General features: G+C 35.9%; 1 protein-coding gene across 2 annotated transcripts in view; it reads right to left on the bottom strand.

Moving 5' to 3' along the window:
- FSTL5 (follistatin like 5) overlaps positions 1–12,190 on the bottom strand; it is a 316,275-nt gene that overhangs the window by 220,364 nt on the left and 83,721 nt on the right. For both annotated transcript variants that reach the window (XM_033060226.2, XM_033060225.2), the window contains exon 4: positions 2,465–2,713. In XM_033060226.2, coding sequence (XP_032916117.1) covers positions 2,465–2,713 — 249 coding nt within the window. The remainder of the gene's footprint in view (positions 1–2,464; positions 2,714–12,190) is intronic.

Raw genomic sequence — 12,190 nt, forward strand, 5'->3', positions numbered from 1 at the left:
CATGACCTTATTAGAGATAAAACACACCAAAGGGGAAAAAAAAAAGAAAAATAAAAAAGCAGCTAAGTACACAGTAGTTTGATCTGAAAAATCAGTGACTAGCAATGAACCAGAAATTAAAAATACTTAACTGCTTTCTTAATAGTCATTGTTGACAGTGACTATCCTATCATGCAACAGCATCTTGCACGCACTCCTTCCCCTCACACCCTGCCCCAGTTCAGAATAGCCTCTTCTAAAGGATTTTGTGAAAGTCTTAACAAAGTGCTCAGATTATTTGTTTTCTGATCTTCTTTGAATTTTTATGATCTCAGAAACAGGTCCTTGAAATTACGTCATTTGTGCTAGAGGATGTCAGCTAAACTAACAAGAAGGACATGTGGCAGGGCCCTTCTGACACCATCAGTAGTGATGGGATTCACCTTGTCTATCTAGAAGGAGCAATGTTGAGGGGTTTTTCCTATAGGCTTTTTAATATTTTTGAGCTGTAACTGGCAGAACCTTCAGCTTTATTAAAGGCAATCTACTAGTGGTTAGTTTAGAATTTTTTTGTAAAAGAAAGAAATCATATAAAAATAGGTTGACATCTTCTGCCTTCTTTACCATATAGATATAGTGGATGTTGGAAGACAGTTAAAAAAGATAGATGTTGGAAAATAGTCACCAAAAGCAGCAATACTTTAATACCACTGCTCTGCTACAGCAATTGATAAGGGCCATATATATGAAATAATATACAGAAAAAGAACTGTCCCCATCTCATCTGTGCAACAGTACTGAAGTCAACATGAGAAAGAAGAAGGGAAATTAAATATTTAAAATTATTTTTAGGCATGTAGTTATAGCTCAAATTAGAGAACTTGAGTATATTGATAAATAACAGTTTTCAGAAGACATCTCAGACAAAGTCACTCAGACACCCTAGTTAGTTACTGAAGACTGTAATTGACTAAAGGAAAAACCTACTTATTTTACTTTTTAAATCCAGCATCTAAATTAGATGTCTGAAGCTGAACGCCATTCAGATACTCCATTGTCTCCAACAAGTATGAAAGAAGCATGGTGAATTTAAAACATAAAGATGAGCTAAAAAAACCTAAAGCAACCTTTGGATTATATTTCTACCTGAAGTACTGTCTCATTTCCATAAATAAATCTCTCTTTTTCTAAGGGGAAAAAATGTAGCAATGCTATAATTTTTCCCAGACATGCTCTGAAATTATTTGTTGTATACACCATACTAAAGAACTGAAATTAGTCCCATAAATTTAAATATTCTGTGGTTTTCTACTGTCATTTCTTCTATCAGAGCACTGCATCATCAGAATATTTTTAAAAAGAGATTGTGATTGCTAAGATGGAAGCATTTATGCTTTGTTGTTATTGCACAAACCATTCCCTACAAGCTCTATATGTTATACTCCTAGAATCCCATTTTAATTTTCCACTACCTCAGAACACATGCTACATACTTAAGGCATAAATATTGGGATGATATATCAATTTTATACAGTGTCCACAGTTTTGAACAAAGTTATACTTGTGCTATTACTCATATGCATATTCCTGTTAGAAGTTTTCTACACCCCCAGTTTAACCTGTGGATACCTGTACCTCAGCATTTTTTTATGAAGTTGCTGAGCTTATCATGTTTTCAGGAAGCACTAGAAAGACTAATAAAAAATGGGCCTTATTAAAAAAATTTCCCCTCCCACCAAAGCCATCCATTTTTTTTTAACCAGTGAAAACACACTCAAAGTCTGTCAAAGTAGTCGCAAATATTCTTATTCAAAGCCTGCATTGGCAGAGTTCCAGAAACCTGCAAGGTGCTCAAATTATAAAAAAAAAAAATGTTGCAATTGTTGACACTGTCAGTATAAAATGCTTGGTATGAGGTGTATCTCTCAAAATTCAGGCTGGCATGTCTTAGAATTAAGAAGATTAAAAAGGAACTAATCTTGCATGCTTTGATGAGTACACAAGTAAACTTTTCATTATCCAAATTCAAAGCAAGAAAGACCCATTTAGACATGAACAAGCTGCTGATCTATCAACTTCAACACTAAACATGAGCACTGGTCCTGCAACCTTCCAAAACCTCTCTGAAATCCTAAATTCCATTTTTTTTTCTGCAACAAAGATTAATATCCGTCAGGCTTTGGTATCTAAGTACATTTAGATGAATGAGGTCAGCAACTACATTTGTAAGCCAAGCTGCCATAGATTAGTTTCTAAGAGACAACTGTTTTATTCAGGTTAAAAATGGCTGATTGCCCAGAGCAGTGAGTATAAATAAAAGGGGAAAAAATCCATAGGGTATCTCTGGAGTGCAGTACTTACTGTATTAATTTTTCAAGTCATTTATTCACCGTACACTCAGTGCAGACACTATAGACATTTAATTGAACAGCTTCAAAACACATACCCGATAGCAGTATTCCAAATATTGTTCAGCCATGCTTACCTTTGAGGAAACAATCTTCATTGTGTACAATGGTGATCTTTTGCTTTTTCAGACAGGCAGCTCTGTGCACTTCACAGTGGTTTTCATAGAATTCTCCATCAGACCCACACACAGGTTTGTAATGTGGTTTGCAGTGCTCCATGCACACACACTCAGCTTGGCCAGTCTTCCCATTCACAATGCAGTGTCTGCCCAGACCACAGTACTTGTTCTCACATGATTCAAAGTGGTCATCCCAGTCAAGATACCCTTAGAAAAAGGAAAAAAAAGTTTTTATTTAACAATTATATTTTGCTTAGTTGCATGCAAGATACAAAGAGGATTGATTTGAGTAAATGAAGTGAGGTTATATCTTTTGCTACATCCTTGACTAATATTAAACATAGGTCAGCCTGATGTTAAAAAAATTTAGTCTCTCTATCATGACTTTTAGTCATTGTCACGAACTAACTGTAATTTAGAGCAAGACCTAGTAACAAGAGTAACTCTTCATTAAAAACTTCATAGTAAATCATTACTTCTTAAATGTATGCTGAAGTTTGTCACCTTAAGATTGCTATACTGTTGCATGCAATAGAACAAAGTGTTCTCTAGAGTTTAGAGCATAGGATGTCTCAAATTGGAAGGGACCCATAAAGACTGAAGCTAGTGCTGTGCTCCTTGCGGGACTGAATCTAAACCATGTGATTAACACCATCTTCCAGAAGCTCTATGAACTCTGACAGGCAGATAAAATAGATTTCACATATTGAGACTGATCCATGAGAATAACTAGAGCTGAATCAGGGTTCTGAATCAATATGGAGAATTTAAAAACAAAAAATGACAGAACCTCTGTGGTGGCATTACAGTGATATTTCAGGGAACTGAGCATGAAAGAGCAGGACTGATATATCACGTGAATGGTGGCTAGAAGGAGTCACATGAACCCCTAGTGGTCTTTCAATGATGACAGATATGATTCAGATAGCAAACAGAGCTTTAAGAATGATGCAGTAGAAATAGTGGAGCTTCTACTGGCCACAACTTTCAGTTCCTTCTGCTCTTAAAATAAGGAAATGGATTGTCTACATTAGGTTACCAAAGCCATCTGTCTGGTTTCTATCCTATCTGTGCTGCTGCCACCATGTAAGATAAGCACTGTTGTCAGTAGCAGATCTCTTGGTGCAAGGGGAAGTTCAGTGCACAGTAATATTTCCTTGTTGTATCCACAGTTTCCGTTTTGGTTGCCATAGAACTAACTGTGGTTTCTTGGCAAGAGAAAGTGTAAGATGTGAAAACTATGTGAAAATGAAAGCAGAACTGTCAGTTGCAATCACCAATAAATAGGTTTTCTGATAACATAATTGTGTCATCAAATATGTATAAAAATACTAAAACATTGCCAAATGTGAGAATAGACACTGCCCTTCACAGTTACGTAATTTTGTTCTCTCTCTTCGTACTCCTAATGTCCAGAAAAAACACTTGGTAACTCTAATTCCTTGCAATACTTGCCTTATCTTCACATCTTAGCTGAATCAATCCATGGCTAACCCATATAAAAATAGCATGAAGAAGTAAATCACAATGCATAATTTGGTAGTAATTTAGTCATACTAGATTCATTTTCCATAGTGAAGTACTAGCATATCAACACCATACCTTGATGCACATTTCTTCAAGCCACTGAGAATTTATGTTCTTCACTTCAGTGGCAGAAATAAAATCTCACCACTTTTTCTTCTGAAGCCTATGGGTCTATCAGATAGCCATGCTTTGATTTCTTGCTTTCTCACACACCACAAATTTTCTAGATAAATGTACTACAGAAAGCATACAACCATGAAATTTAGCTCTAATGACAGGTTTTCACTATATTACTTGATAACAATTTCAGCACAAAGTTGAAAGGACTACATATTCACCTCAGGTGTTGTATGGCTGATATAACTAAGCCACAGTGATTTTTATACACCTGTAAAGACCAGACTGATGGTGGGTTTTCCTGCTCATGTACCAAAATGACTTGAAACAGGAAAACCCAATTCAACATTAAAATTTTCCCATAAGTTTTTGAAAGTATTCCTCCTTGTGCCAGTGTATCACCACTATATGTGAGCAACAGACATTAACTGACAAATTAATACAAACCCCATTTCCTTATTTCCTTACACTAAAGCAAAGCTCAAATAAAGCTTAGCAATATTCAAGAGTGCTTTACAGCACAGTCATGTATTCATATTACAGAATTTAAGAACTTCTTTGAAGCAATGGAATTGTTACAGTTTGAGGACAAAGTACATAAACCATTACTATTTATGCTTTCTGAATTGAAGATGAAGATCTCAGATCCTTATCTGACAACTGCTCCAAATTATTGAGAGATGTATGGTGACTCAAAAATACACTGTGCTGTATGTTATGAAAATAGAACTCATTTAAGACTTCTCTTAGGACTTAATCTTAGTACTATAATTAAATCTGATTCCTGAATGCAAAATACCTTCTTTCAGATGAGGGATAATAATTTACATTATATATATTGATATTTATAATATTGGTATTTGTCAACATATACCAATTACATACAGCAATAAACAAGCAACTTTTTGCCCTAATGGAAAACTGTATTTATTATTAAATGTTTTATATATGTCTTCATTTTACACCGTTAACTATTCCAGAACAATACATACATTTGCATATATCACTGCATGTGCAACTCCTTCAGGTGAAATCTGTTGTAAAATTCCCATTGACCTTAAAAGAAATTTAAAACTCTAAGCAAAGACCAAATGGAAGGGCAGAAGTTTTTATTTTTAGACAGTAGAGAAAGTAAAATTGCTTTAACTTTTAAGAAAAAAAATAATTAAATACAGTTTCAGGTTGTCGGTTGGGATTCCTCATACAGGTTTCCTATGTAAAGGCTACTTCAACAGCACCCATAGCTGAGCAAGCTGTAGGTCACAGTTTGATCCATTTACATTTGGGAATTAAGCTGATGTTTTAGCATGCAAAAGACTCACAGAAATACACACAGATACTTTATCCTTTTATCTAATCAGTTTAGAGAAATGTTGCACAGTGAAACTTAGGAAATTCATTACAGTATGAATCACCATGTTCTGCAGTTGGCCCTGGGCTGGAACACACACACAGAGGCTTTCTGTATGCTGAGCATTCTCTCACAAACTCAGACTGTTTTCTCATTTCCCTAACAACATAATTTACATTCATGGCTTCTATCCTAACTTGCTGCATCACCCACACATCATGTAAAACAAAGTGCTAGCTATTTTTCAAGAAAATGCACTGATATTTTGTGTGCAAATAACTAATGGTAATTTCTGGGGTCAAAAGACCTGTGGTCCCATTCCCCCCTCTTCTATTTAAAACCATTCTGTAAATGACAATTCCACCTCTACAACAATATCTTTGCTTAATACACTATCTATGAAAGGCCCAACCAAGACTGTAATCCTTATTTTAGTAAGTGTTCAGTGTAGTCACAGGTTTCAGTAGCAAATAAGATTGATCACCATCTATCAACACTCATAAGGCATTAACACTGAGCATGACCTCAGTATGAACTGTGAGAATCCGCCCATAAATATCAAAGCTCTAGAATTTTGCTATTTTTGAACTGTAGTATTTTAGCATCAGTTTTTTAACAATTTTTTATTTCACTAGCCAGAACAGCTTGTAATTACATTGACTGAACATGACACTAAATCTGCACTATTCATTATCCAGAACTCTTGGTATATGAAATTCTTCAGAAATTTAGATTTTTAAAATTTTGGTTAGGAATATTTTGGGCAGAGGACAAAATTTAAAGAAAAAAGAGGTTTATATGAGTGTAAATAAAAAGTTGTCCAAAAATGTGCCAATTTAATCTTTATAGTAATGAATTTCCACCACATAATGGCACATATCTTAAAAAACTGAAGAGAACTAGTGGTTCCAAGATGGGAGAGTGGGAAGCAAGGACAAACAAAAGCCCCACACCTATGCAGGGGCAGGATAAGGAGCTGCAGCTGCTGCCCATGGCCCTCAGAAAAGCACCTTACAGCTCAAACCCCTCAGCCCTGTTCCTACCTGTAGCAGTGAAAGAAAATCATACACACGGTTCACCACTGTCTTGCTGTGTCATGGTTTTCTTTTAGCAGCAGCCAAGTAAGCTGGAGTGCTTTATACAAAAGTTTATTCTGCCTGTGTGTAAAACAAGTTTTTGGCTGGATCTTGTACTACCCTCTCCTCCCTTCTCCCCTGCCTACCGCCTCTGCCGTCAGACACACACTTACGTTTCCACTCCCTCCCTCCTTCCTTGTAGGGGCACTGGAAGTACTTGTAAACATTTGCACCTCCATAGAACTTTATTGAGATCCTCCGGTGGGCTCAGTATTTATTAGTGAGGACCAACTAACAGCAATTGACACAGGCTTTATGACTATACAGGATTTTTTCAATCTTAAAAGTCAAGCCTAAATACACTTTGGAGAATAGGGGGTCTATATTCAAATAAAGAGACTTTCTTATTGGCCTATAAAGATAAGTTGTAACAAATTAGGAGAAATTGCCACACTTCAAAAGGAAATAATACGCAAAACTACAGTGAGAAAAAGAACAAAATTATACCAAGTAATCTCAGGGAGACCTGTAAATGCTGAATTACCCAGCTATTGACCTGAAATATTGAAGCCTCCCATGAAAGTGCATCTGTCAACCAGAAATAGTCAGGTTAGCATCTTTGACCTTATAATTTTTTTTTTCTTGCCAGCACTTAGAGGCCATCTTCAGCAAAATTAACAGAATTTAGTTTCCTCAGGAAAGAGAAAAATCAAATCATACCTCCTTTACCTGAATGAAATGGAAGACCGGGAAGAAAAACACTACATAAGAAAATCAAGAGAAATTACAAGACAACCAGAATTACACAAAAACTTCTTTTGCTTATGAGGCAGAAATGTTTCCACCTCTCCAGAGCCTTCACCTGCTCCTCTCTCGTCTTCATAGCAATCCCTTCATAGCCTTGCTCCACTCAGGTGCCCACACCAGGGGGCTCAGCAGCTGCCTGTCCCTTGCCTTATGCAGTGACAAATGCTTTCTATATGTCCCTGCCTCTGTAAACTTTCTTGCTCACTAATAAAGCTACTAAACACCTGTTTGGTATCAGAGCAAATGTCTGTGACAACCCCAGTAAAGAGCCTTTCCTCCAGTGAGGTGCCTCCTCAGATTTCTACCTGTACCAAATTCAATGTCACCCTCCAACTGGTGCTGAGCAGTGCTCTGGCCCTGTGCCGAGGGCCTACACAGCAAAGTGCTGTGTGCCACCACCTCACAGCCCAGGGCCCTGCAGTTCCCTCAGGTGACATTTCTGTCCTAGCAAGGACAGTTCTCATGCTCATGGGAACCAAGAAGGAGTTGCACAATGCTCTTTCACTACTAGGAGGTGATTCTAGGACACAATGCTAAACTTTGTAAAAATCTCCTCCCTTAATCACCCTCCTTACATTTGAACAGTGACCATTACATTTATAAAATGGTCTGTGGGCTCCAGACATGCTACCTCCCTTACATGGAGGGAATGGAAAATGCACACAGGTCTGGTACAAACAGCTGAATAGATTTGGATTAAGAGCACTGCTGGCTCTAAGTGTAAATATAGACAGACGTCTTTGAGCAGTCTCAAGCCAGCAATTCATTACTTTCAATTAAATTATCAGCTCTGATTAGCATTAACTGTGTTTGTCTTTCTCACATATTATCTTTATATTTTGAAAAACGTTTATAATTCATTTAACATCAAACAAATGCCAAAGAAGTTTCTTTAACACAAAGCAGGAAACAAATTACACGTTTGCCTCATCACAGATACATGGACCTTTATTCAAATGGTTGATTTCTTTTCAATCGCAGCACAGCAGGCAATCCTCTATTCTGCCAAACATATCACCCAATGTCATGAAGAGCAAGAAATGTGCATCATAGCGATGGCAGTTTTGAAAAGGTCATAGTCTGAACGACTTTCACACATTTTAATGCTTATTTTTGAAATAAGGCTTTATGAATATCTCTAAGGGTTAGCTTAGTTGTCAGTCAGACAAAACAACCTAAATATTTTTTTTGTTACTCAAAAGCCAAACTGATTAGTTTTAGCAACAATGATCAAAACAATCAAAAGTTTGAGTAAATTGACTAAAATTTCACTTACATAAAATTAGGAAAGCTGTTAGGATTTGGTTTTTTGAAGCAAGGTTTAACTGCTATATCACACAATAATATTAACTGTTCCTCTTTGCAACTTTTCACATGAAGAACACATTTGTCCATTTTCAGCTAATAATACAGTAAGAAGCTATTGTCTCCTTTGTAGGTATATTTGGTTTTTCTTTGGATTAAATATGCTTCTGTATGAAATGACATTATAAAGAGAAAAATTAACTCATCTCTGATCAAGTAACTGTCATGAAATAGGCAATTCGATTATCCATGGTAAAAACTAGCATACCATAATCCAGAGATTATTCAGTTCCTGTGTTAGACATTGAAACAACACTGTTTTGTTGGAGTTTTTAACTTCAAAGCCCTCCTTACAGACAAATCTGTGATGCCTTTCTGCTACCTTCCCCAGGGATCTCTATTAGAAAAAGTAGCACACACATTGAGCAGCCTTTAAACCATATGGTTAAAGTGCAGTATCATTTCTGTTCAAGGAAAGCTAAAAAAGAAATGTCAAGTATGTTCAGTTTTACTGATGTGAACATTTGTTCCTAGCAAATTTTACATTGTCCATTTCTTTCCTGCTGTTACTCGAAAACAGCTGTGGTTTGGCCCTATGTATTCAGTAACTGCCCACCCAGTTACTTGCTCACTGTCACAGGAATACAGAAGGAATTCAATAAGGAATTCATTCACTAATTTCCACTGGCAGGCAGATGTCCAGTCATCTTCTGGAAAACAGAAGTAACAGGGCCATGTCTTAACCACCAATATTCCCCCCACAGCCCATCCTCCTCCTTTTGCCCAGCTGTTATCACAGAATGTTTTACGGAGGGGGATGCCTCTTCAGCCAGTTTGGGCCAGCTCCACCAGTTGTGTCTTCTCCCACTTTCCTGCTTTCAGAGGGGCAGAGTGGAAATAGAAAAGGCCTTTATGCCATTCAAGAAGGTTAAGTGTTGTGTAAAACTGAGCACTATCCTGGTCACCAATGAGCATATTATGTGGGCTGCATTCATAACAGAGACACAGAAACACTGTGGGAGCTTTGAGAGATTTTCAGGCATTAATAATCCAGCAAAGGGCATGTGGTGGGTGTGTTGTAATCCAAAATGTTAATAAATGGCACTATTTAGAAAAAAATATATTCAGAAGAATATCACAATATTTTTGTTATGTGAAATTTCTCATTCAATTTCTTCTGCAAAAGCATTAAGATACTAATAATTTCCATGTCCTTTACATGTCTGGAACATAAACAAGCGAAATTTAATGGTGTAAAGATTATTAACATGAGATACAATCTTTACAAGCCCTTCAGAATGAACAGCGAAACACTACACACTTGTATAAATAAATATGTCTTAGAGACGCTTAGGTGACAGACTTTGACACCAATGATCTATGTGTGGATTTCTGAAAGGAAAAAAAAAACCACCAACAGACCAAAAAATCCCCAAAAGCCCCCCAGAACTGCCTGAAAAAATAACCTACAAAAGGTAAACATTTTAGAGACAATAAGAGGGAGTTTTAAAAATATTTTTCTATAACTAATATTTCCCTTGGACCTTCCTAAAAGAAAATAATTTTAATTATGTTTAAACTTTCCTGATTTAATTTTGCCATTTTAAGTAAGTTAAAAGTAATGCAGAGCCCTATGCACTGTATATATACCTCTTATCTTTTTTTTTCCCAGAGCAGGACTGATCCTCTGCTGCATATACTCAGCAAAGTTGTGGGGGATTTTATAAAGATATTAGAATTAACACAAATATTAAAAAATCACACTGAAAGCTGGGCAGTATTAACACAAAAAGTCAAAATGCTTTTCCAGACCTCTTTTAGGAGAGAATATTGCTCAAGGAAAAGAAAAAAAAATATGGAAAATTGGAGTATCAAAAATCTTTAACTTGTCATGTGAGAATCATCTACATGAACAGTCCATTTAAAATTACAGTAATTTCACAAATAGAAGGCACACCCTTTTGACTAAAATTTTGATCAAAACCTGGAAACGTGCCTTATAATCTGGTGCAATTTATTTATGAACAAAGTTCAGAAATTTGCCAACCCGAATGTGCAAGCTGCGAGTCGAGCTGTGCGCTGCGAGACCTGCAAGCTGAACCGCCCACCGAGCCGTTACTAATTTGTTACTTTGTTGCACACGGAGCCTCGCTGCAAAAAAAGAGTGCGCCTTATAGTCTGGTGCGCCTTATATATGGACAAAGTTCGGGAATTTGCTGACACCCGGAAGTGCGTCTTATAATTCGGTGCGCCTTATAGTCGAGAAATTACAGTATTTTTACATCTATGAATGTCTATTAAAAAAAACCTGATAAACCAGAGATGTCCACTCAAAAAAAAAAAAAAATGTAAGTGATTACTTTCACAGAAAATAATGCCCCGCTTAGATGATTCAGTCAAGTAATATGACTATTGAAAAATTTTCCTGTGCTTAGACTAAAGATATTTCCTTTGATATATAATTCCTAGGCCAAAAAAAGAGAATAAAGTATAGTTTTCCTGTTAAACCAGAGTAACAGTTTTAATTTCATTTAGCTTTCAACAGAAAGAAATATGATCAGATATTTCAACTGTCGTATTTTTTGCATTAGCTGATGCAACTTCTGTCAAGTGACAAATTTCCCTTTTAACATGGAAAAAATACTGCTTTTTTTTCTTAGATAATATTCTAATTTGATAAAACCCACCAGCATTCTACATAAGAGTTAATCTAGGGCTACAGTAATAGATAATCCTTAAGCACCTAAGAAATACAAGTTGCAGAACTAATTGTACAAAAACATGAAAGATAATTTTAAACTACTATTCAATAGAGTGCTATCTACAAGAACATTTCTAGTGATGCATAATTTCAGCACACCTGATTCAGCTGTCGCATTTCTTCCCACCAGAAAATAGCAGAAAGTTAAACTGAAACCTGCGGTCACCACAGCTACCAACTCCCTGTCTGTTGTTTCGGTGGTTTAGCTACTGAAGTGCAGAAATTTTTCAAATGAATAAAAATGAAAATTCTGTTATAATATTTGCTATAGATGCAGTTTCTAAAAGCAAGACTAACTTTCATGCCCTTAATAAAGCTAAAGAGTTTGTTACATGTCATACTTTCTTAGGTAATTTCAAGAAATCTAAGAAATTGGATACATAGATATAAATTATTCTTTATAACTAGAGAACTAAAGTTTACCATGGGAATAACTATTTTGATCTACTTTTTTTTAAAATTTACTTAACTGAATTGAAAGTCATTTCAGGTCACCAAAACCTGTTTATGCTTGGCAACCCTAAGTTATTAACTGAAGCAGAAATAAATATTTCATCACAAATCCTTTGAAAGTAGCAATGCCTTTGTAACTAAATTTTTATAATTGTTTTATTATAAACAGTTTACTTGATGGACTGAAATTACAATCCACAATAGATTTTCCTCTATTCTTATAGTCTGCCTCTACAGTATTTTGAAAACTATCAAACAAACCTATATGAGATCTGTTAGAAATGACT

The sequence above is a fragment of the Catharus ustulatus genome, chromosome 5 (genome assembly GCF_009819885.2).
Source record: "Catharus ustulatus isolate bCatUst1 chromosome 5, bCatUst1.pri.v2, whole genome shotgun sequence".
NCBI classification, from domain to species: Eukaryota; Metazoa; Chordata; class Aves; order Passeriformes; family Turdidae; genus Catharus; species Catharus ustulatus.